The 26,661-nt window shown below is 39.8% G+C and overlaps 1 protein-coding gene across 3 annotated transcripts in view; it reads right to left on the minus strand.

Moving 5' to 3' along the window:
* Positions 1-11,681: 11,681 nt before the first annotated feature.
* The window catches only part of FBXO22 (F-box protein 22), a 40,140-nt gene continuing 25,160 nt past the window's right edge, over positions 11,682-26,661 (minus strand). For all 3 annotated transcript variants that reach the window (XM_019793513.2, XM_002930691.4, XM_019793515.2), the window contains exons 6-7: positions 18,260-18,425; positions 11,682-15,132 (exon numbers count right to left, since the gene is read on the minus strand). In XM_019793513.2, coding sequence (XP_019649072.1) covers positions 14,715-15,132; positions 18,260-18,425 — 584 coding nt within the window. In that variant the 3' untranslated portion in view covers positions 11,682-14,714. The remainder of the gene's footprint in view (positions 15,133-18,259; positions 18,426-26,661) is intronic.

The raw sequence follows: 26,661 nt of genomic DNA on the forward strand, positions 1-26,661 counted from the left end.
TCCTAGTTCTTATGTTCCATAGATGAGAGAAGCCATATGATAATTGTCTTTCTCTGCTTGATTTATTTCACTTAGCATTATCTCCTCCAGTGCCGTCCATGTTGCAGCAAATGTTGAGAATTCGTTCTTTCTGATAGCTGAGTAATATTCCATTGTATATATGGACCACAGCTTCTTAATCCAGTCATCAGTTGAAGGGCATCTTGGCTCCTTCCACGATTTAGCTACTGTGGACAATGCTGCTATAAACATTGGGGTGCATATGGCCCTTCTCTTCACTACGTCTGTATCTTTGGGGTAAACACCCAGTAGTGCAATGGCTGGGTAGCTCAACTTTTAACTTTTTAAGGGACCTCCACACTGTTTCCCAGAGTGGCTGTACCAACTTGCATTCCCACCAACAGTGTAGGTGGGATCCCCTTTCTCCACATCCTCTCCAACAATTGTTGTTTCTCGCCTTCTCAATTTTTGCCATTCTAACTGGCGTAAGGTGGTATCTCAGTGTGGTTTGATTTGAATTTCCCTGATGACTAATGATTTTGAAAATTTTTTCATGTGTCTGTTAGCCATTTGTATGTCTTCATTGGAAAAGTGTCTGTTCATATCTTCTGCCCATTTTATGATTTGTTTATTTGTTTCTCGTGTATTGAGTTTGAGAAGTTCTTTGTAGATCTTGGATACCAGTCCTTTATCTGTGGTGTCCTTTGCAAATATATTCTCCCATTCCGTGGGCTGTCTCTTAGTTTTTTTGACTGTTTCCTTGGCTGTGCAGAAGCTCTTTATCCTGATAAAGTCCCATAAGTTCATTTTATCTTTTATTTCTCTTGCCTTTGGAGATGTGTCGTGAAAAAGGTTGCTCTGGCCGATGTCATAGAAGTTGTTGCCTATGTTCTCCTCTAGAATTTTGAAGGATTCCTGTCTCATATCGAGGTCTTTCATCCATTTGGAGTTTATCGTTGTGTATGGTGTGAGAGAGTGGTCAAGTTTCATTCTTTTGCATGTAGCTGTCCAATTTTCCCAGCACCATTTATTGAAGAGACTGTCTTTTTTCCACCGGATGTTTTTTCCTGCTTTATCAAAGATTAGTTGCCCAAAGAGCCGAGGGTCCATTTCTGGGTTCTCTATTCTGTTCCATTGGTCGATGTGTCTGTTTTTGTGCCAGTACCATGCTGTCTTTGTGATCACAGCTTTGTAGTACAGCTCGAAATCCGGCATTGTGATGCCCCCAGCTTTGTTTTTCCTTTTCAACAGTTCCTTGGAGATTNGAATTTTTCCAGCACCATTTATTGAAGAGACTGTCTTTTTCCCACCGGATGTTTTTTCCTGTTTTATCAAAGATTAGTTGCCCAAAGAGCCGAGGGTCCATTTCTGGGTTCTCTATTCTGTTCCATTGGTCGATGTGTCTGTTTTTGTGCCAGTACCATGCTGTCTTTGTGATCACAGCTTTGTAGTACAGCTCGAAATCNATAGAGCTCGAAATCTGGCATTGTGATGCCCCCAGCTTTGTTTTTCTTTTCAACAGATCCTTGGCGATTTGGGGCCTTTTCTGATTCCACAAAAAATTAAGGGCTATTTGTTCCAGTTCTTTGGAAAATGTCATTGGTATTTTGATCAGCATAGCATTGAAAGTGTAGATTGCTCTGGGTAGCATGGACATTTGAACTATGTTAATTCTTCTGGTCCATGAGCATGGAATATTTTCCCATCTTTTTGTGTCTTCTTCAATGTCTTTCAAAAGTGATTTGTAGTTTCTAGAATATAGATCCTTTACGTCCCTGGTTAAGTTAATTCCAAGGTCACGTATGATCTTTGGTGCTATTGTAAATGGGATGGATTCCCTAATTTCTCTTTCTTCTGTCTCATTATTCATGTATAGAAATGCAACTGATTTCTGGGCATTGATTTTGTATCCTGCCACCTTACTGAATTGTTCTATAACTTCTAATAGTTTGGGAGTGGATTCCTTTGGGTTTTCCATATAGAGTATCATGTCATCTGCAAAGAGAGACAGTTTGACTTCTTCTTTGCCGATTTGGATACCTTTGATCCCTTTTTGTCTTCTGATTGCTGTTGCAAGGACTTCTAGTACTATGTTGAATAATAGTGGCGAGAGTGGGCATCCTTGTCGTGTTCCTGATCTTAAGGGAAAGGCTTCCAGCTTTTCCCCATTGAGAATAATGCTTGCAGTAGGCTTTTCATAGATGGCTTTTATGAGATTGAGAAATGTACCCTCTATTCCTACACTCTGAAGGGTTTTAATCAGGAAAGGATGCTGTATTTTGTCAAATGCTTTTTCTGCATCAATTGAGAGGATCATATGGTTCTTGAGTCTTTTCTTGTTGATATGATGTATCACATTGATTGATTTGCGNTTGGCATATTACTGAATTGCTCTATAGCCTCTAATAGTTTGCGAGTGGATTCTTTTGGGTTTTCCATATAGAGTATCATGTCATCTGTGAAGAGAGACAGTTTGACTTTTTTGCCGATTTGGATACATTTTATCTCTTTTTGTTGTCTGATCGCTGTTGCAAGGACTTCTAATACTATGTTGAATAATAGTGGCGAGAGTGGGCATCCTTGTCGTGTTCCTGATCTTAAGGGAAAGGCTTCCAGCTTTTCCCCATTGAGAATGATATTTGCTGTAGGCTTTTCATAGATGGTTTTTTATGAGATTGAGGAATGTACCCTCTATCCCTATACTCGGAAGTGTTTTAATCAGGAAAGGATGCTGTATTTTGTCAAATGCTTTTTCTGCATCTATTGAGAGAATCATATGATTTTTGGCTATTTTCTTGTTCATGAAATCTATGACACTGATAGATTTGTGAATGTTGAACCACCCTTGCATCCCAGGTATGAATCCCACTTGGTCATGATGGATAATCCTTTTAATGTACTGTTGGATTCTATTAGCNGAAAGGATGCTGTATTTTGTCAAATGCTTTTTCTGCATCTATTGAGAGAATCATATGATTTTTGGCTATTTTCTTGTTCATGAAATCTATGACACTGATAGATTTGTGAATGTTGAACCACCCTTGCATCCCAGGTATGAATCCCACTTGGTCATGATGGATAATCCTTTTAATGTACTGTTGGATGCTATTAGCCAGGATCTTGTTGAGGATTTTGGTGTCCATATTCATGAGGGAAATCAGTCTGTAATTCTCCTTTTTGAGGGGGTCTTTCCCTGTTGGGGATCAAGGTAATATTAGCCTCATAGAATGAGTTTGGTAGCTTTCCTTCTGTTTCTATTTTTTGAAATAGCTTTAGGAGAATAGGTATTATTTCTTCTTTGAATGCTTGGTAGAATTCCCCGGGAAAACCATCCGGTCCTGGCGTTTTGTTTTTCGGAAGGTTTTTTTTGTCAGTGTTTCAATCTCTTCATAATTAATTGGCCTGATTAAAAAATCAATTTCTTCCTGTTTCACTCTTGGTAGTTTATAGGTTTCCAGGAAGGCCTCCATCTCTTCCAGATTGTTTAATTTAGTGGCATAAAGCTGTTGATAAAAGTTTCTAATATCCTTCCAATTTCATTGGTGTTGGTTGTGACCTCTCCCTTTTCATTCATAATTTTTATTAATTTGGGTCCTTTCTCTATTCTTTTGGATAAGTCTTGCCAGTGGTTTGTCAATTTTATTTACTCTTTCAAAGAACCAGCTTCTAGTTCTGTTGATCTGCTTTACTGTGCTCCTGGTTTCTAATTCATTGATCTCTGCTCTAATCTTGGTCAACTGCTTTCTTGTGTGTGGATTAGGCCTGTTCTTCTGTTGCTGTTCCATCTTCACGAGATGAGAATATAAAAACTGCATTTTAGATTTTTCTATTCTTTTGAGTGAGGCTTGGATGGCAATGTATTTCCCCCTTAGGATGGCCTTTTCAGTATCCCATAGGTTTTGGACCGTTGTGTTTTCATTCTCATTGGTCTCCATAAATTGTTTAAATTGATTTGATTTCCTGGGTTATTGAATCATTCTTGAGCAGGATGGTTCTTAGTTTCCAAGTGTTTGAGTTTCTTTCAAATTTTACCTTGTGCTTGAGTTTCAATTTAAAGCGTTGTGGTCTGAGAATATGCAGGGAATTATTTCAGTCTTTTGGTATCGGTTGAGACCTGTTTTGTGACCCAGAACATGGTCTATTCTTGAGAATGTTCCATGGGCATTAGAATAGAATGAGTATTCTTTGGTTTGGGTTGTAGTGTTCTCTATATATCTATGAGGTCCAATTCGTCAAGTATGGCATTCAAAGCTCTTATTTCTTTGTTGATTTTCTGTTCCAGTGCTCTATTTCTGATAGTGGAGTGTTGAGGTCCCCTACTAATAATGTATTTTTATCTATATGTACTTTATTCTGGTTAAGAGTTGGCTTGTGTATCTTGCTGCTCCTCTTTTGGGGGTGTATATAGTTATAATTGTCATATCCACTTGTTGGAAACACCCTTTAAGAATAATATCGTGCCATTCTCTATCTCTAACTATAGTTTAAAACCCAATCTGTCTGATATGAGAATTGCTACCCCAGCTTTCTTTTGAGGTCCATTGGTATGAAAGATGGTATTCCATCCCTTTACTTTCCGTCTGAATGTATTTTTAGGTTCAAAATGAGTCTCTTGTAGACAGCAAATGGATGGGTCATGTCTTTTTATCCAATCTGGAACCCTGTGGCATTTTATGGGAACATTTAGGCCAGTCACCTTGAGACTGATTATTGAGAGATATTATTTTAATGATGCCATGTTGCCTGTAAAGTCTTTGTTTCTATCGATTGTTACTTTCTGTTCTGTATCACTCTTGGGGCCTTTTTACCTTTATAGAACCCCCTCTTAATATCTTCTGTAGGGCTGGTTTTATGGTTACAAAATTGGTCAGTGACTGGTGATTCTGGAAGGTCTTTATATCTCCATCAATTCTGAATGACAGCCTTGCTGGAAAAAGGATCCTTGGCTGCATGTTTTTCTCTGAAAGAGCTTTAAAAATGCCCCCCCAAACCTTTCTCTCATTCTATGTCTGTGTAGAGAGGTCTGACGTAATTCTGATACCTTTGCCTTGGTACGTGAGAAATTTCTTTGCCCTGGCCGCTTTCAATACTGTATCCTTGGATCTAATATTTGCGAATTGCACTATGACGTGACGTGTCGTAGGTTTGTCATGGTTGTGCTTGGGAGGGGTCCTCTCTGACTCTTGGACACGAATGCTTGTTTTGTTTGCTAGATTAGGGAAGTTTTCAGCTACAATTTGTTCAAATATCTCTTCTAGACCTCTGTTTTTCTCCACCCCCTCAGAGATGCCAATGATTCTGACGTTGGAACGTTTCATTGAGTCAGTATTCTCCCGTAACCTAGATTCTTGAGAATGGATTTTGAGCCCAGATTCTATTTTAGCTTTCTCTTCTACTAACCCATCCTCCAATTCGCCGATACAATGAACAACATCTTCTTTATCCGTTAATGTATTGAAGGGCATCTCATCTCCTTTCACAGTTTGGCTATTGTGGACATTGTTGCTATGAATGTTAGGGTGCCCATGCCCCTTCTTGTCACTACATCTGTGTCTTTGGGGTAAACACCCCGTAGTGCAATTGCTGGGTCATAGGGTAGTTCTATTTTTAACATCTTGAGGAACCTCCATACTGTGTTCCAAGGTGGCTGTACCAACTTGCATTCCCACCAACGGTGTAAGACGGTTCCCGTTTCTCCACATCCTCTCCAACATTTGTTGTTTCTTGCCTTGTCCATTTTTGCCATTCTAACTGGCATATGGTGGTGTCTCAGTGTGGTTTTGATTTGAATTTCCCTGATGGCTAATGATGTTGAACATTTTTCCACGTGTCTGTTAGCCATTTGTATGTCTTCATTGGAAAAGTTCATATCTCCTGCCCATTTTTTGACTTGATTATTTGTTTTTTGGGTATTGAGCTTGAGAAGTTCTTTATAGACTTTGGATACCAGCCTTTTATCTGTAGTCTCATTTGCAAATATCTTCTCACATTCCGTGGGTTGCCTCTTTGTTTTGTTGTCTGTTGACTCTTTGCTTTGCAGAAGCTTTTTATCTTCAAGTCCCAAAAGTTCATTTTTGCTTTTGTTTCCCTTGCCTTTGGAGACGTGTCATGAAAGAATTTGCTGTGGCCGATGTTGAAGAGGTTGCTGCCTATGTTCTCCTCTAGGATTTTGATGGATTCCTGTCTCACATCGAGGTCTTTCATCCATTTACAGTTAATCTTTGTGCATGGTATAAGAGAATGGTCGAGTTTCATTCTTCTGTATATAGCTGTCCAATTTTCCCAGCACCATTTATTGAAGAGGCTGTCTTTTTTCCATTGGATGTTTCTTCCTGCTTTGTCAAAGATTAGTAGACCATAGAGTTGAGGGTCCATTTCTGGTGTCTCTAGTCTGTTCCATTGATCTATGTGTCTGTTTTTGTGCCAGTACCATACTGTCTTGGTGATCACAGCTTTGTAATATAGCTTGAAGTCAGGTAACGTGATGCCCCCAGGTTTGTCTGTCTTTCTTTGTTTCTTTTTTAGGATTTTATTTATTTGACAGAGAGGCAGCGAGAGAGGAACACAAGCAGGGGGAGTGGCAGAGGGAGAAGTCTTCCCTCTGAGCAGGGAGCCCCATGTGGGGCTCTATCCCAGAATGCTGGAATCATGACCTAAGCCAAAGGCAGATGCTTAATAGCCGAGCCACCCAGGTGCCCCTCTTTTTCTTTTACATTTCCTAGGCGATTCAGGGTCTTTACTGGTTCCACACGAATTTTAGGATTGTTTGTTCCAGCACTTTGAAAAATGCCATTGGTATTTTAATCGAGAAGGCGTGGAAAGTATAGATTGCTCTGGGTAGCATAGATATTTTATCAATGTTTATTCTTCCAATCCATGACCATGGAATATTTTTCCATCTTTTTGTGTCGTCTTCCATGTCTTTCATAAGTGTTCTGTAGTTTCTAGATTATAGATCCTTTACTGCCTTGGGATGGTTTATTTCAACTTATGGATTTTGGAGCTATTGTAAATGGAGTCAATTCCTTAATTTTTCTTTCTTCATTTACATTGTTAGTATATAGAAATGCAACTGATTTCTGTGCATTGATTTTGTATCCTGCCACATTACTGAATTGCTGCATGAGTTCTAGTAATTTGAGGGTGGAGTCTTTTGGATTTTCCACATAAATAATCATGTCATCTGTGAAGAGAGAGAGTTTGACTTGTCAATTGGGGTGCCTTTTATTTCTTTTTGTTGTCTGATTGCTGAGGCTAGGACTTCTAGTACTATGTTGAAGAGCAGTGGTGATAGTGGACATCTGTGCCATTTTCCTGACCTTAGGGAAAAAGCTCTTAGTTTTTCCCCATTGAGAATGATATTTGCTGTGGGCTTTTCACAGATGGTTTTTATGAAATTATTATGTTCCCTCTATCCCTCTACTTTGAAGAGTTTTAATCAAGAAAGGATGATGTATTTTGTCAAATGCTTCTTCTGCATCAATTGAGATGATCATATGATTTTTATCCCTTCCTTTGTTGTGATCTATCATGTTGACTGATTTGCGAATGGTAAACCACCCTTGCATCCCAGGAATAAATCCCACACTGTCATGGTAAATAATACTTTTAATGTACTGTTGGATCCTATTGGCTAGGATTTTGTTGAGAATTTTGGCATCCATGTTCATCAGGAATATTGGTCTGTTATTCTCCCTTCTGATGGGGGTCTTTTTCTGGTTTTGGGATCAAGGTAATGCTGGCCTCATAGAACAAGTTCGGAAGTTTTCCTTCCATTTCTATTTTTGGAATATTTTCAGAAGAATGGGTATTAGTTCTTCCTAAAATATTTGTTAGAATTCCTTTGGGAAGCCACCTGGCCCTGGGCTCTTGTTTGTTGGGAGGTTTTTGATTACTGCTTCAATTTCCTTGGTGGTTATTGGTCTGTTAGATTTTCAATTTCTTTCTGTTTTAATCTTTACAAGTTTCCAGGAAGGCATCCATTTTTTTCCCAGAGTGCTTAATTAATTGGCATATAGTTGCAGGTAATAATTTCTAATAATTGTTCCTATTTCCTTGGTATTAGTAGTGATGTCTCCATTTCATTCATGATTTTATTAATTTGGATCCTTTCTCTTTTCTTTAAGAGAAGTCTAGCTAGACGTTTATTGATCATATTAATTCAAAGAGCCAGCTTCTAATATTGTTGATCCGTTCTACTGTTTTATGGATTCGCTTTCGATTCCTGTTCTAATATTTATTATTTATCTTCTCCTACTGCGTTTAGGTTTTATTTGCTGTCTTTCCTCCAGGTCCTTTAGGTGCCAGGTTAGCCCATGCATTTGGGAGTTTTCTCATTTTTTGAAAGGCTTGGTTGGCTGTGTACTGCCCTCTTAGGACCACCTTTGCAGTATTCCATAGGTTTTGAAGCGATGTGTTTTTATTGTCATTGGTTTTGATGAATTGTTTAAGATCTTTAATTTCCTGGTTGACCCACTCATTTTTTAGCAGGATGCTCTTTAACCTCCAAGTGTTCCTTCCAAATTTTTTTCTGGTGATTGAGTCCCAGTTTCAAAGCATTGTGGTCTGAAAATATGCAGGGAATAATCTCAATCTTTTGATATCAGTTGAGACTTGATTTGTCCCATATGTGATCTATTCTGGAGAAAGTTCCATGTGCACTCTAGAAGAATTAAGTTATGTTGTTTTAGGATGGAATGTTCTGTATATATCTATGAAGTCCATGTGGTCCAATGTGTTATTCAAAGCTCTTGTTTCTTTGTTGGTTTTCTGGTTAGAGGATCTGTCCATTGCTGTGAGTGGAGCGTTGAAGTCTTCTACTATTAATGTATTATTATCCATATGTTTCTCTATTTTGGTTATTAACTGGTTTATATAATTGACTGTTCCCATGTTGGGGGCATAGATATTTATAATTGTTAGATCTTGTTGCGTAGTCCCTTTCAGTATGTTATAGTGTCCCTCTACATCTCTTACTACAGTTGTTGGTTTAAAATCTAATTTGTCTGGTATGAGAATTGCTCCTCCACCTTTCTTTTGAGGTCCATTGGTGTGGTCAGTGGTTCTCCATCTCACTTGCAATCTGATGTGTCTTTAGGTTCAAATTGAGTCTCTTGTAGATGGCATATGGATGGGTCCTGCTTTTTTATCCAATCTGAAACCATGTATCTTTTGATGGGAGTATTCAGCCCATTTACATTCAAAGTACAGAAAAATATGAATTTAGTGCCAATGTATTGGTGCATAGTCCCTGTTGCTGTAGTATTTCTGTGTTTATTCTGATCTATGTGACTCTTGGGATTTCTCTTTGCTTACAGAATCCTCAATATTTCTTACAGGGCTGATTTAGTGGTCACATATTCTTTCAGTTTCTGCCTGTCTTAGAAGCTCTTTGTCTCTCCACCCATTCTGAATGACAGCCTTCCTGGATAAAGTATTCTTTGCTGTATATTCTGCCTCTCAGACACGGATGCTTGTTTCCTTCCCCAGATTATAGAAGTTCTCAATTATCATTTGCTCAAATATACTTTCTAGTCCTCTCTCTCTCCAACCCCTCAGGGATCCCAATAATTCTGACATTGGAATGTTTCATGGTATCATTAATCGAAGCCTTTTTTCATGGACTACTAGCTGCCTATACTTGTTTTCCTCAATTTCTATCAGCCTGTCTTCTATACCATTCTCTCTTCTGCCTCACTTACCCTAGCTATTAGAGAATCCAGTTTAGACTACATCTCATTCATTGCATTTTTTACATTTGGCCTGATTCAATCTCATTTCTGCTCTTAGAGATTCTATGTTTTCACTAATGCTTTTTTTAAGCCTAGCTATTGACTTTATGATTGCTATCCTAAATTCTATCTCTGATATCTTGCTTATATCCATACCCATTAGTTCTGTGGCAGAGGACATTGTCTCTGGTTCTTTACTTTATTGAGAATTTTTCCTCCTAGTAGTTCTGTCAAGGGATGGTTGAGCAAAAGAACAGAGTCCAAAATACCAATCATGACCCAAGCAAAATACACCCTAGAAAAATTCTGAAGTGGTAGGAAGTTACCAGATACACAAAGCCAAGATAATCCAAAACAATAAAATAAAAGGTGAGGGAGAGAGACTATAATCACTCCGGGTTGACAAGGCAGGGTGATCTGCCCAATACAGATTCATTTTTGGTGTGTTTTGGAAGACACTATATCTCAGAATTGCAAAGAAATCAGAACTTATATACGTATCAAGATAAAATTGAATAGAATGAAAGATTAGTATGGGACACAAATCTATAAAACGGGGCATAAATCTATAAAATCTATAAAAAGTTAAAAAATAATTAAAAAAACATAAGTTGGGAAATAATCTGTTCGAAATGGGAATAGGGTAAGAAAAGAAAAATTAGAAAAAAAGAAAAGACCCCAAAATAAATGTAAAATTTTAGCCTGAAGTATAAACGAGTCGTGAGGTAGCACTTGGAGCTTACTATATTATTTTCCTCTGGCGCTGGAGTTTTACAGTCCTGTGGGATATAAGCTGTCATTGATGTTCTTCCAGTCTGTCTTCTGGAGGAGAGGCCTGCTACTTGGCTTCTCAGATGTCTTTGCCAGAATTGCTCCACCCCTTGTCAGGGGGATGGGCTTAACGTGAGCTGGGCATCTGGGTGGCTTTTGTTCCTTTCAGCTTTCCACTTCTCTTTAGATAGAGCAAATATGGCCATGCAGGAATCTCTGGCCCAGAGCCACAAGGTTGTGGTCACTTTTCTTCAATAAACCCTCCAGGTGAAACCATCTCCATTTTTGTGTGCACCAAACTCCACAGACTTGCGCTATTCGCACCCACTGCAACTCTCCCAGGGGAGTTCCAGGGACCTGCAGGCGTCTCTGGGCTTTGTGCCTTTTCAATTGTGAGCGGCCCTTGGCTCATGCATGCACCCTCTTCTGCAGCTCCCAGGTTGTGGCTGGGTGCTGCCCCAGTGTCCTTTCAGGGGCCACAACGCCCTGAAAACTGTTCCCCCTGGAATGGGCACAAGTCATTTTGTTTCTCTCATTGAATGTTAAACAGCCTGCAGCTTCTAGTCCTTTCCAGGGTGCTCAGAGAGCAGTCTCCCTACCCGCCCAGCTCTTGGTTTATGGTGACCAGAGCTGAGAGTCCCTTCTGGGCTCACTGACCATAACCAGTCTCCCTGCTCCGCTGCTTGGGCACTCTTGTCAGTTCGGGCTCCCCCGTTTTTTCTGAGTCTCCTGGAATCCTGAGACCACAATGATGCACTTAGAATTCTGCTCTATTTATCCCCTGTGCCCTTTTCAGAAAGGGATGTGTCTCACTGGAGATTTCTAAGGGTCCTGATTTTATGCTCCAGTGTTATATCACCCCCTCTCCATTTATCTCCAGCTATTTCCCCTTAAGATTCAAGGTACCACACCTCCTACCCTGCAAAAAGCAGTCATTTTTGTGCTTGTAGAATATAAATCTCACATCTCAGGTTGAATTCATGTGTTCGGAATGGTTTGGTAGATATCCAGCTAAATTTGAGGGAGCAGATGAAACAAGGTCCCCTACTCTGCTGCCATCCTGGGGATCCCCCCAGCCACATAGGACCATATTAAAATAACTTTCTGGTAACACATTCCTCACATAATGTAGACATTTTTTTCCTCTTAACAAGGATGTTATTACTAATGCTTACTACATTTTGTTATTTTAGGATTTTTATTAAGCAGCCTCCAACCCAGTTTCTACAAATGAAAATCAGTCATTTAAAAATTTCACAATTTCCAAACAAGAGGATTTAGAGTCTTCTGTTTCCATTAAAACTGAATTTATGAAGGTGATAATCTGGGCTGGATTGTGTGGGCACAAAATGACAAAGGCAGTTTTATTTTTTTTCTCAAATTTCTGTAGAATGCATAGAAAATTTTCAGATTTGTTAAAGTTTTATTCTTTGCATGTTCAGCATGTTAAACTTGCAATATAAATCATTGACAAAGCTTTTGCTATCTGGCCTCTTTTACAAATTTGAGAAATTGCTATGTTTGCTAATGATCCATTTTTAGGCAAAGTTGAGAGAACTGTAAGTGGAGAAGTGGCCTACTGAATGCCCTTCATTAGATAGGTCACAGTAGATTATTACGTCATTATGTAGTGTGTCTATTTCTAGGTTTTAATCCCAAGGTCTGCCTTCCCTCCTTTTCCTTAAAGGTTTATAAGGAGTTTAGTTCTACTTACATAAAGGGAATGGAAATATAATTCCTTGAAGGAGACTTTTACAGAGCAAATTACAGCAGGATTGTACTGTGAAAGCATAAAAAGGAAGTATTTTAAATGTCTTGATTAAATAAACCATCCTGTCTGATCATCACCTGAGAGAAGGTGGCTCAGTGTACGAAGACACTAAGAGTATAATCTTTCCTTTTCTTGTGCTCATGTATTTTCTCACATTATGATCTGTTCTCTAGTTTCAAAAATGACTATACGGAAATTGCCATTTCTTGGAATTTAGTCTGTTTTTGGCTGAGAAAATTATCCTTTTAATGCTTGCTTTTGTTTAACACAGGTCTTCAAATTTGTAATCTTCATTTTATCTTTGGTTAAAATCCTGTTCCCTTCCATGCAACATCAAGACCTCTAGAGGCAGGGTAGTTGGTTTTGTTTTCATCAATACTACATTTGTTTCTACTGAGTACATTTTTCCCCTTTCTATTCTGTACCAAGATTATAACCTTGTAATCAAATGAATTTATTGTTCATAACAAGCCCCCAAAGCTCAGATACACAAAGGGGACCCTATAACCTCAAATATCATACTGAAATCATCCTGCAGCAGACTCTCCTTTGGGAAGTAACAAAACATTTATGTATGAGTATTAATTTGAAAAATAAAATGATCTGTTCAATCATGGTCATTTTGTTCCTATTTTTAGTTTTTCAAATCCTTTTTCCTCTATTATTCAAACAACTCTTGTTAATATCAGAGACAAGGAAAATTTACAAAGTATTGTCCTTATGTGCTATGTAAGCATATCCAAAGACTTGAATTTTGAGTGTTGTCTATTTGATAACGGGTAACCAATGTCAAATAACAGAAAAGCTTAACAACTAAATAAAGGCTAGATATTAATAGTCACAGATAAAAAGCTCTAAAACTTTTCTTTGGACTTTCTTCAGGAGCTAAGGTTTAGGATAACCACACAATAAACGTTTAAGTATTTTTATCATATACATATACAGCAAGAGAAAACCTTTTAATGTAAAAACTGAGGGAAATGATTAAAAAATAGAAAAGCAGGAAGTTTAATACCTTTGATTTCACTTACCTTGCAGGTTTTCTACTGTTCTCTTAGAACCAATGACCATTACAAAAGTGCCATACATTTGACACATCATACTGTATTAGATGGAATGAATATAAACATGTTATAATGAAGAACAATGACTGAGGCAAGACTGATGTTAATCTCGATCTCGTAAGACAGTATGGAGATAGGCAACCCAAGCCACATATGGTAGCACTTGGACAAAATTGTACAGCAACCCAGGACCCTTCTTTCTGTGTGATTTTCTTCCCCTACAATGTTGCCTCTTCTGGAGAGTTCAAGATGTCTCACTACCAGATCTACTTCTAAACAACAAGCTCAAGAAAGGCTAAAAAAATGGTCACACTTCACGCATTTCACTGGCCGCAACAGTCAATGGCAAGGGACCCTGGGAAATGTAGTCTTTGTTATGGCAGGCATGTGCCTAGCTGAAAATCAAAGGTTCTCTCACTCTGTGAAGAAAGGGCACTGGGGAAAATTGGAGTTCTCTGAACGTATCTCATATAGATATGAGCATAGTTAGAAATATAAGCTTAAAAATCATACTACTGGGAACATGGCAGGATTTACTAGCTGACAACTACTATTCCGGGTTTTCATTTCTGAAGTATTGTTTACTTCTGTCATTCACTCACCAAAAGCGATGATATACAAAACACTGTCTGAGTGCGTTTCCACGGTATATTTTATTGGTATAAAACCAAAATAAGGTGACATAATGCTCTGGTCTGCCAGTTAGCTATATAGAACTAGGTGAAGAAAAGTATTTTCCCTTACAATTTCTTCATCGAGGGAAAAGGAAAGTTTTTCCTTATAAAGTAATAAAATATTGATTAGTCTTGGCAACTTATTTGACTAAGCAACTTTAGGGTACTAGAACAAAAATAGTTATTTAATTTTTACCAAATAAGTAAAAAGTCAGTAATACTTTTGTTACAGCTTCTGAAGAAAATCGGTAAAATTGTAAAGCAGAGAAAGATTTCTCAAGCTATCCATGTATTTTTTCTCCTTCATTAAGGGAGAAAAAAATGTCTTCATGATTTTGCTAAAAGATCTAATAATGCAGAGGTAGTTAAGGAATGTCTTAAATCTCCATCCTACTGATGAATCCTCTTCCAATCTTCCTATGCAGAAGACTGTTTATAATGTCACATTACATAGCAGCTACACAATCTGGTACAATACAGCCGTAATCAGGGTTGTGCCTCATGATGCAAAAGCTCTCGATTCTATTTGTGTTATGTCCAACTTATTAAAAACTACCCCTAATATAATCTTTAGAGAGTCGAAGCTACAAAACCGATATGTAAAGTTATTATTATTTTTTAAATACACATATCCCAATTTCCCTTTTCTAGGAAAGGCGGAGCCCGAAAATTATATATTGTGAAAGCCACTTTACAGGAGGCTTTATTTGGACAACCCAAGATGAATCAGTGCCATTATTGTTGTATAGCTGTGAAACAGATCATCATCCTTTACCTCATTACATTTCTTCAATATAAAGTTCCCAGTGACTATGCGATCGCATCCAATTTCTCCATTTCCAAAGAAGCCAAATAAAGGAACACTAGGAAAAAACTTTCTGAATGCATCAGCCTCAACATTCCCCTTGGCTCTGTAATACTGAAAGCCCCTGCCAACACATGCAAACATGAAGCCAATGGTATTCCGTTCTGGAATGTTGGCAGCTTTAAGGCGCTGCATTGCAGCCTCAACGGTCTTCTCGTCATTGACATCCTCATTGAGTAGCACAGTGGCACTCTGGATTCGATGTCCACTAAATGACAGTCCAACCACACCAGTGGCGTCAATATCCAGAGGGTGTCTGGAATTAAATTAGAATACTGTGATGATACATCATAAAACAAAATATAAAGTGTAATAGAAAACTGCTGATTCACTGGTTAGGAGGTGCTGCCTTTAAGAGCCTTCACCTAGTCTTAGGCTCACGTTCCCAGATAAAAGCCATGTAATAGGGATTAAAAATTAAACTATGAATACACTTAAAAAACACAGGGAAACAGATCTATGAAATAAGCAACTATTTCTTTAGTCACAAATTCGAGGGACAAATGCCTCTCTCCACAAAGATTTCTGAAAACTATACTGTGTTTTTAGAAAGATATAATAAAGTATCCTTAAACCTTTCTCACTTTCTTAAAAGGAATCTTAGAAATTTTATTCATAAGCATGATGATATCTATTAAAGAAAGCTTTCTGGTATTATTTACATGTTTGGTATCTTTCTCCCCCTTACCTCGGTTGTCACATTCTAAAAAAGATATATTAGCTATTTAATCATGGATGATAATTTTATTAAGAACCTGTAACTCCAGAAGTTTTAGCTTTATGTTGTTTGGTCCATAAAGAAACAAGATTCCATTGCTGTGTCTTATTTATTACTTTCAGTAACAGAATTCAGCTTAACCTGTTTTGCTTATATTTGCCTGTTTTTTTTTTTTTTGAGGAAATATCTTATCCTTAGTAAAGAAAATATTAAGTATCAAGGTTATAAAGCATAATACAGTGAACACCTACAGGGGAAAAACAAATACCCTATATTTCTATCATGTTTACGAACATATGAGTTGATGAAATGGGCAACATTTGCTGGGCTAACAAGAATCTTAACTCAAAAAACTTAAGTGACTAAGATAATAAGGCTCACTTAGTACCACCTGTTTCTGAGGAGAATCCACCTTCTGAAGTCCTCCACTGCTCCTTTAACTTAATTACACTTCCTCTTTGGTATACCATTGCAACGTGCATTATCAGTATCTTGCCTCAAAGAATGACTTACCTATCTTTTTTTTGGGAAGGTCATATCTGGACCCTATTAAAATGGAGTTTTGATTTACTCAATGGCTTCTCTTACCCACTGACACAGTGGGAAGACCACATTAAAATTAATGTGTCGTGTAAAGGGTAACAATTCTTCAGGGATATTTCCCACAGCAGGTATAAAAAGATGATATAGACACTTGACCATGCTAATAGGCTCGCATCTCAGATGCTACACATCTGGTCTGAGTGAGATTGGCATTTCAAAGGTAAATGAGGTATTAAATCATCACTGCCCTATTGTATACAATTTAGAGGTAAAAGCAAAGACACAGAAAAAATCAGGCAAGAGGAGAAATAATCCACAGGTAATTACTGAGAATTAGGTGTATTTATGTAAGAAATCCTATGTCTGATATCCTACTGCTTAGAATTCAGTGTACTTACTTTCCTGACTTTTTCCTCACCAGTAGTCCAGGGACCTCAACTTAGCTACAGGTGACCCTTGAACAACATGCGTCCATTTACATGTGGATTTTTCTTGACAAGCACAGTACTGTAAATGTTTTTTCCTTATGATTTTTTTTTGAAGATTTTATTTATTTATTTGATGGAAACAGTGAGAGAGAGAACATAAGCAGGGGGGAATTGGAGAGGGAGAAGCAGGCTCCTCGCTGGGCAGGAAGCCCAACGTGGGGCTCAATCCCAGGACGCTGGGATCATGACCTGAGCCAAAGGCAGACGCTTAACGACTGAGCCACCCAGGCGCCCCCTTCCTTATTATTTTCTTAATAAAATTGTCTTTTCTTACCTTTCCTTCTTGTAAGAACACATATATGTTTACTTTTCATGTTATCAGTAAGGCTTCTGGTCAACACTAGGCTATTAGTAAAGTTTTTGGGGAGTCACAAGTTATACATGGACTTTCAACTGCACAGGGGTAGGCACCCCTATCCCCTGCATTGCTCAAGGATCATCTGTATTGCCTTTCCCTGATCCCTGATCAGCTGAAGCTGATCCATCGGTGGAGACTTCCAGAAGGGAAATTGTAACTGGGATGATTTACACTGCTTTTAAAGACACTGATCTCTAATATTTGTTGCCATTTCGCCACTCTAGTATCCAAGTACTAAACACAAATATAGTGAGAAATGAATAGTGTTATATAGTATATAGTTATATATAGTGTTATAGTATAGTTATAATAGTGTTATATAGTTATTATAGTGTTACAGTTTATAGTGTTATTATAGTGTTTGCAGGAAGCATCTGGGGAGACGAGGTTTTCATTTTCCTACTTTTGGATATTCATATCCACTTAACTCAATCTCAAAAAATACTACAAACTCTCATTCAAAATGGAAAGGGAGTAATGTCTCCCAAGATAGCTGAAGAAAGTATTTTTTTTTTTTTAAGATTTTATTTACTTATTTGATGGAGAGAGAGACACAGCCAGGGAGAGAGGGAACACAAGCAGGGGGAGTGGGAGAGGAAGAAGCAGGCTCCCAGCGGGCAGGGAGCCTGATGTAGGGCTCGATCCCAGGACCCTGGGATCACGCCCTGAGCCGAAGGCAGACACTTAACCACTGAGCCACCCAGGCGCCCCATGAAGCAAGTATTTTTCATCTTTGAAAGCAAAAGTCTTAGTAACAAAATCAAAAAGGCTTTCAAAAAGATCTCTAGTATAGCATTTCCCAAAATGTGTGCAAATTCATACCAATAGGTGTCCAAGATATGCCACAGAACAGATCTGAGAACTGTTATTCCCTTTCTAGAAGATTTCCATAGCACTGGGCATATCAGAGGCTCTAAGAAGTTTTACCATGAAGATTCACCGTTTAAGCATGTGTTTCTTTTAGAGGAGGAAACAGAACTACAGAGGAAGTGATCACTGCGGTTGTATAGAGTACAGAGCTGTCAGGGGAGATACCAATAGACAATGCTGAAAATCAATTTTGAGGAGAGTATGAATCCAATTAAGAGTAAGTTATTAGAAGAAAACATAAAAATTTCGTTCTTTAACTGTATGCAGAATTATGTGGAGTATTATAAAATGGAATGAACTTTTAGCCTAACAATTCTCTAAACATGTATTTTAAAACCCAAGGTAAGAAAAACCTGAGAACATTTCTGGTCATGCACAGGAGAAATCAGAAGCACATGAGACATACTTGTCAGAGGTCAGCGATGCCAGGTTGTCTACCTGGCCTCCAGCCAAGATGATGTTCATATCACTGAAACTGCTGATGACTCGCTGCAGGTAATTACTGGCTCCCACCTTACAGCAATTATAGCCAAATACTAGGACCACACGAAGCTCAGGGTTATCTAAAAGACCTGCAGAGAAAAGAAGAGCAACATTTAAAGATAGCCTTCAAACAGGTATATCAAATTTTATTACAATCTTATTTTCTACATTTTTGCAAAATGAAATGTTTCTGCTAATGACTTGCACTTCTAGTTATGGGCAGCTTAGTGTTGAAGCTATCCTGTTTCCTTTTTATTTTTAACAAACTTTAACACTGTTCAAAATGTTTATTGCAATTAACTTTCCCCATTAAAAAAAATGGCTATTTGAAAATAATACAACCCACCCTCAACACAAATAAGCAAGCAGCTATGGGACTGAGCAGCACTGCTGGTGGAGCCTGATGTAAGCCATCTCTATCCAGGCCAACACCTGGCATGAAAGGGAACACTGGTTTACACAGAACAGAGTGAGTATCAGTGATAACGTAAAGATCTGGAGAAACAGAAAAGGTGCCAACCACCTGTAGTGTGTTTAATGGTGGTCCCCCCTCCGGATGTATCCACAACAGATCTCTGGAACCAAAGAATGTGAACCCATTTGGGAAAAGGGTCTTTGCAAATGTGATTAAGGATCTTGAGATGAGATCACCTCTTATTATCCAGGCAGGCTCCATAAATACTATGCTAAATGTCCTTAGAAGAGAGATACAGGAGACACAGACATAAGAGGAGGCAATGTGACCACAGAAGCAGAAACTGGAGTGATGCAACCATAAGGAGTATCAACAGCCACCAGAAGGTGGAAGAGATAAAGAAGAGATTCACTCTAGAGCCTCCAGAGAGAGTGCAGCCCTTTCAACACCTTGATTTCAGACTCTTGGACTGTGACAGAATACGTTTCTGTTGTGTTAAGTACCCAAGTTTGTGGTCAGTTGTGACAGCAGCCTCAGGAAACTGATAGATCATGAAAATACATATAGGCCCAATGCACCTTTTCCAGGAAAGGGGGTGGGAGTGAAGATGGATTTCAAACTCTTTCCAAAGCAGGGAAATGTTCAATTTTGTAGCATATGGACAAAAAGCAGCTTCCACTAGGGGGCGATATAGCCCAAAGGAGACCCACTGTATTCCTGCACTCCCCCAGAAACAGCTTTCACCCAAGCCTCTGGGCACTTTAAGACTATCAATTTGAAATTTTCTGGCATTATCAAACTCGTAACTGGACAGGAAAAAAGGTCCAACACCTAACACACACTTCTGTTTCCACTGAGTCAGCCACAGGACTTCCATTTTGACAGACCTAAGGTGAAGGTCATCAGAAATAAGGCTCATTTAAGGAAATTGACATGCGGGGCAGGGAAATGACTAATTACTAACACCAAATAATGACTTATCAAGCGTAACTTCCTCTGGTCCACTTCTTTTTTTTTTAAGATTTTATTTATTTATTTGACAGAGAGAGAGGCAGCGAGAGAGGAAACACAAGCAGGGAGGATTGGGAGAGGGAGAAGCAGGCTTCCCAAAGATCAGAGAGCGTGATGCAGGGCTCGACCCCAGGACCCCGGGATCATGACCCGAGCTGAAGGCAGACGCTTAACAACTGAGCCACCCAGGCACCCTCTCTGGCCCGCTTCTAGTTCTCTACACAATAAATCACTGATCTGGAGAATGAAAATACATAATACCTAGTACGTTCATGATACTGTATACCCTAAACCATTACTAAAAGGTCTTTTTTCCCCACAAAGACCAGAGCAACACATTTGGAGAGAATGTTTTTTCTTTTCTAAAATGAATTTTCAGAGTTGGAAGAGGGCTGTGGGATCAACTGTCTAGTCTTACAAGTAAGGACTCTAATCCCAGAAAAGTGACCAGCCCAGGAGAGTTACATGGTAGGCTCTAGATTAAAACCCACACCTCCTCTCAGAGTTTTAGGTTTCAGAAACCTAAAGCTTCTAAATCTCTACCTTCCCTACTGTTTTCTAAGCTCTAGACCCTCTTTTATAATTGTCTAGTAAACATTCTCATCTGAGTATTTTAAAGGAACCGCCCTCATTTATTTAACAAACACACAGCCAGTGCTTTCCACATCTTCCTCCAGTGGTATTGCTCTACAACTGAGCCACACACACCCAACCGAGAAACTACAATGACTTCCCCCTACCCCGCTTAGAGAACAAATCCACCTTAGCGCTGGCTGGCTGCCTGACAGAGCAGATGGGTCTGTACTGGACCAACAGACCATCTGGAGCTTCAGATCTGCAACAGTAGGAACAACTCAAATCCCTTGCCACTCAAAACTGAAATGCCTAAGGGACACTTGCCTGAGAAGACCACCCAGCTCTTTTTGAGGTAAATCTTGGCACTGCCTTCAGCCTTGTCTCAGTTCACCGCTGTGGGGAAGCAAGGACGGCCCTCTACCCAGGACAAGTCTCTCAGATCTTTCAACTTCAAGAAAGCACACCAGCCATTTCTCTAACTCAGCCGTTTGTTGGGCAGATGACTGTACTTATTATCCAGCCCAATCTCCAGTTCCTTGTTACTTGAAATCCAGCTGTGAGATCAAAGTCACAGCAGAGTGAGTGCCTAAAGAACACGCGGGCCCTCCATTCCTTTAGTGGGTCTAAATATTCTGAGATGAAGCACAAAGCTCAATGACCAGACCTCACTGGTTTGGCCCCTACAACTGCTTTTATGAAGTCTCACTTGGGGTGCCACTGATATTCACAAAGCGACGTAAGAAACCGCTTGAATCCAGTAGAATTTATCACAATTCTCAAAAAACTGGGAAGAGTTGGGCTTCTTCTGCTCTGGCTCAGCAAAACCCATGGACCACCTCTAGCAAGTGTTGAAGGTATGAATTTTGTGTATTCCCCTCCACACTGGTTTCACGGTGTTGTTCCTACACATTCCCTCAATTCAGAACTCCTCCACTGACGTTGTATGTATGTATCTGTGTAAGCTGCCTTAAATTCATTTCAAATAAGGAAGAATATAAATTCATTATAGCTATGATCAACTAGAAGGCTAAAAGGAAAATAAAAAAAACAAAATCCAGACACCAAGACCCATGTCAGATTCAGGAAAGCCAAAATAGGAAGAACTATTCCAAAGACTGGCCAGGACTCCCTGGAAATACTTAGGTCTGAATGTTCAGATTTCTCTTTTTTTTGGAGAAGCCACTCTTGAGACAACTATTTTATGATCTGTTTGAAAGTGATGGAATCTAAATGGATGTAGAAAAATACTTCAAAGAAAACATCTACTTAAAATGAGGCTAATAACATTAACAATTCATGGACCAAAGCTGGATTCTCCCTTCCTCACAACATTTTTTCCTGGGATCTTCATACTACCTTTTTCACGGTAGGGGAGGAGTAAGTATGAAGTCAGCACAGTAAGGATGTGGGCTTTGGAGTAAGAGCAGGGTCAGAACTCAGGCTCAACCACTTGCAGCTGTATGACTTTGAGCAAATTAATGGACTTTATCAAGTTCAGATCCTTCCTCTAAAGCTGGGATAGGAGCAAGTCTCAAGGGTTGTAGTGAAGAGAAGACGTCATAAAGTAGCACCTATTCTGGTGCCTGGTACCTACCATGGGCTCAACAGAGCATAGGTAGAAAAATACAATCTGCTTAAACAGAGGGCTTTGACCGTAAGTTAGATCTGTTTCACCAAATAATGAAATGATGAAGCTAAAGGCAACATTTCCCCTTGAATTAAATGAAGTAAACATCAAATTGAGAGGTGGGGGAAAGAAGCCTTGCATCCTATCCTCAAAACTGGCTGGGGGTCACCTATGTTGTTCTGGCTTTTGAGTAGACATGCTTTTTGAGATGCACCTTATCTCTGATGTTATAAAGTAAGAAACTAGGTCACTGTGTATGTGGGAGTAAATTTAAAAAGATCCATACATCAGCTCCATGAAACACGGAGCCTGTGGCACAGGGGCTGGAAGTGGGAGGTATGGTGGGCTGGGGACTGTATTCTGCCACCGCTGTAGCCTGGGAGGAAGCCCCCACCAGCCTCTTACACTCAGAGTTTTCTAGCCCTCTGCTCCCATATCTAAAGGAAGTTTAGCACAAGGCCAGGAGGCATAACAGAACATTGACCCTGCTGCCTTCCTGTCACTTCTATTTTTTCATGAGTTGAGCACTTCTAAAATAAAGCAAGTACCATCAGTTAGGTCTTAGCATCATTTTTCTCTGCTTTGCATCTGATCCCTGCAGGTGCCTCCCTCAATATTCTCTATGAAATCTCCATATAATTTAAAAACTTAGTCCTTTGATAAGAGTTCCAGGAATTTCGCCTGGCCCCAGGAACTCAGCCAGAGAGCTATCAAACCATTCTGAACACCTGCGAACTCAACAGGATATCAAAGAAAAGAAAAGCGATCACTTTCTGCAAGGTAGGAGGTGGGGAGAAGTGAATCTGAGGCGACATATGGGAAGACAAACTGCAGGGGGAGGGAGCCTCTTATTAACCGGCTACACCAGCAAGCAACAGAGCAGCGGAGCACAAAATCAGAACTTTTAGAAGTCTGCTCCCAGTGGCTACGTGAGGGATGGAACCCTCACTGTGACAGTGTGGTCTCGGGGTCACAGGAAGACCGGGGGTGCCTGAGTGCGCCAGAGCTCCCAGGTATCAGAGCTGGGAAGCCGGCTGCAAACAGTGAGCCCAGGAGTGGGCTCTCACCTCGGGGTTGCCACAAACTGATCCGCGGCACAGCCGGGCCACTGCTCTTTGAGCAGCGGAAACCGGGGACACTCTCCTTCCCTCTGTCCCCTCACCCCCGGGAGGAGCGGCGCAGGAGCCCACTGCGGGAATCTACTGGGTCTGGAGACTCCAAACGGGCCTTGTGCCAGAGACAGAAATGCTCGGTCCCAGGCCAGGTGAGCACGGAGTGCGGACAGAGACCAGGGAGACAGGAGTGATTGACTGCTTTTCTCTGAGGGTGCACTGAGGAGTGGGGCCCCGAGCTCTCAGCTCCTCCAGGGCCAGAGATTAGGAGGCCATCACTTTCACCCTCATCCTCTAAAGCTGCGCAGAAGCGCCTTCAGGGAACAAAAGCTACAGAGAGCAAACCCCACCAGATTACTTAGCCTGGCCCCCCTCGCAAGGGCAGTACAATCCTGCCCAGGGCAAAGACATTTGAGAATCACTGCAACAGGCCCCTCCCCCAGAAGATGTGCAAGAACGTCCAGCCAAGACCAAGGTTACCCATCAATGAGCACTGCAGAACTTGGCGCTAGGCGAATACAGCACACAGAACTCACGGGTATTTTCCCATGATTCCTTAGTCTTTCAACTTCAATTTTTTAAATTTTCTTTCTTTCTTTCTTTCATGAATTATTTTCCTTTCCTTTTTCAACCAACTTATCAATTCATTTTTTAAAACTCTTTTTAAATTTTCATTGTTACAGTCATATTCCATTCGTCATTGTATTTAACCTTATTTTTGTTACCTACATAGAAGTTTTTCTTTCTTTAAAATTTTGGAGACCAAAATAGACCCAAAAATCTAGTGTATGGCTGTGTTCTATTCACCGGCCTGATCATACTCTTTTTCCTTTTTTCTTTTCCCCCCAGTCGTGGGTCTCGTCTGATTTGTTTAGTGTATATTTCTCTGGGCTCGTTGTTACCCTTTTAAGTATTTTGTTCTCTCGTTCATCTATTCTTTTCTTGGCAAAATGACAGAAAGAAAAACTCACCTCAAAAAACAGAACAAGAGGCAGTACCAACTAATCAATATGGACATTAGTAAGATGTCGGATCTAGAGCTCAGAATAGCGATTATAAAGATACTAGCTGGACTTGAAAAAGGATAGAAGACACCAGAGAATCCCTTTCTGGAGAAATAAAGAACTAAAATCTAACCAAGTCGATTTCAAAAAGGCTATTAATGAGACGCAATAAAAAATGGAGGCTCTAACTGCTAGGATAAATGAGCGAGGAGAGAATTAGTGGTACAGAAGACCAAATGATAGAGGGGCGCCTGGGTGGCACAGCGGTTAAGCGCCTGCCTTCGGCTCAGGGCATGATCCCAGCGTTATGGGATCGAGCCCCACATCAGGCTCCTCTGCTATGAGCCTGCTTCTTCCTCTCCCACTCCCCCTGCTTGTGTTCTTCTCTCGCTGGCTGTCTCTATCTCTGTCGAATAAATAAAGAAAATCTTAAAAAAAAAAAAAAAAAAAGATAGAGAATCAAGAAGCTGAGAAAAAGAGAGATAAACAACTACTGGATCACAAGGGGAGAATTCGAGAGGCAAGCGAAACCATATTAAAATAATTGGGATCCCAGAAGAAGAAGGAACAGAGAGAGGGGCAGAAGGTATATTGAAGCAAATTACAGCAGAGAACTTCCCTGATCCGGGGAAGGAAACGGGCATCAAAATCCAGGAGGCACGGAGAACCCCCCCTCAGAAATCAATAAAAATAGGTCAACACCCTGACATCTAATAGTAAAACCTACAAATCTCAGAGACAAAGAGAAAATCTGGAAACCAGCTCGGGACAAGAGGTCTGTAACCTACAATGGTAGAAACATTAGACTGGCAGAAGACCTATTCACGGAGACCTGGCAAGCCAGAAAGGTCTACCATGATATATTCAGGGCACTAAATGAGAAAAATACACAGCCAAGAATACTTTATCCAGCTAGGCTGTCACTGAAAATAGAAGGAGGGATAAAAAGGTCCCAGCACAAACAGAAACTAAAAGAATTTGCAGTCACCAAACCAGCCCTACAAGAAATATTGAAAGGGGTCCTCTAAGCAAGGTGAGAGCCCGAAAGTAACACAGGCCAGAAAGGAACAGAGACAGTAACAGTCACCTTACAGGCAATACAGTGGCACTAAATTCGTATCTTTCAACAGTTACCCTGAATGTAAATGGGCTAAATGCCCCAATCAAAAGACACAGGGTATCAGATTGGATAAAAAAAGCAAGACCATCAATATGCTGTCTGCAAGAGACTCATTTTAGACCCAAAGACACCTCCAGATTTAAAGTGAGAGGGTGGAAAGCCATTTATCATGCTAATGGACATCAAAAGAAAGCTGGGATGGCAATCCTTATATCAGACAAATTAGATTTTAGACCAAAGACTATAATAAGAGATGAGGAAGGACCCTATGTCATACTTAAAGGGTCTTTCCAACCAGAAGATCTAACAATTTTAAGTATTTATGCCCCTAACATGGGAGTAGCCAATTATATAAGCCAATTAATAACACAATCAAAGAAACACATTGACAATAACATAATAGTAGGGGACTTTAACACCCCCTCACCGCAATGGACAGATCATCTAAGCAAAAGACCAACAAGGAAATAAGGGCTTTGAATGACACACTGGACCAGATGGACTTCACACATATATTCAGAACATTCCATCCCAGAGCAATAGAATACACATTCTTCTCCTGTGCACATGGAACATTCTCCAGAACAGATCACATCCTGGGTCACAAATCATGTCTCAACCGGTATCAAAAGACTGGGATCATTCCCTGCGTATTTTCAGATCATAATGCTTTGAAACTCAAACTCAATCACAAGACGAAGTTGGAAGGAACTCAAGTACCTGGAGGCTAAAGAGCATCCTACTAAAGAATGAATGGGTCAACCAGGAAATTAAAGAATTTAAAAAATTCATGGAAACAAATGAAAATGAAAACACAACTGTTCAAATCTTTGGGATGCAGCAAAGGTGGTCCTAAGAGGGAAGTATCTAGCACTATAAGCCTTTCTCAAGAAACAAGAAAGGTCTCAGATAGACAACCTAACCCTACACCTAAAGGAGCTGGAGAAAGAACACCAAATAAAGCCTGAACCCAGGAGGAGAGGAGAAATAATAAAGATTAGAGCAGAAATCAACGAGCTAGAAACCAAAAGAACAGGAGAACAGATCAACGAAACCAGGAGTTGGTTCTTTGAAAAAATTAGTAAGACTGATAAACCCCTGGCCAGACTTATCAAAAAGAAAAGAGAAAGGACCCAAATAAATACAATCATGAATGAAAGAGGACAGATCGCAACCAATGCCGAAGAAATACAAACAATTACAAGAACATATTATGGGCAACTATATGCCAACAAATTAGACAATCTGGAAGAAATGGATGCATTCCTGGACACTTACAAACTACCAAGACTGAAACAGGAAGAAACAGACAATCTGAACAGACCCATAACCAGCAAGGAAATTGAAGCAGGAATCAAAAATCTCCCAAGGAACAAGAGCCCAGGGCCACATGGCTTCCCAGGGGAATTCTACAATTCTACCAAACATTCAAAGAAGAATACCTATTCTTCTGAAACTGT

Source organism: Ailuropoda melanoleuca, unplaced genomic scaffold (genome assembly GCF_002007445.2).
Source record: "Ailuropoda melanoleuca isolate Jingjing unplaced genomic scaffold, ASM200744v2 unplaced-scaffold10059, whole genome shotgun sequence".
NCBI lineage: Eukaryota > Metazoa > Chordata > Mammalia > Carnivora > Ursidae > Ailuropoda > Ailuropoda melanoleuca.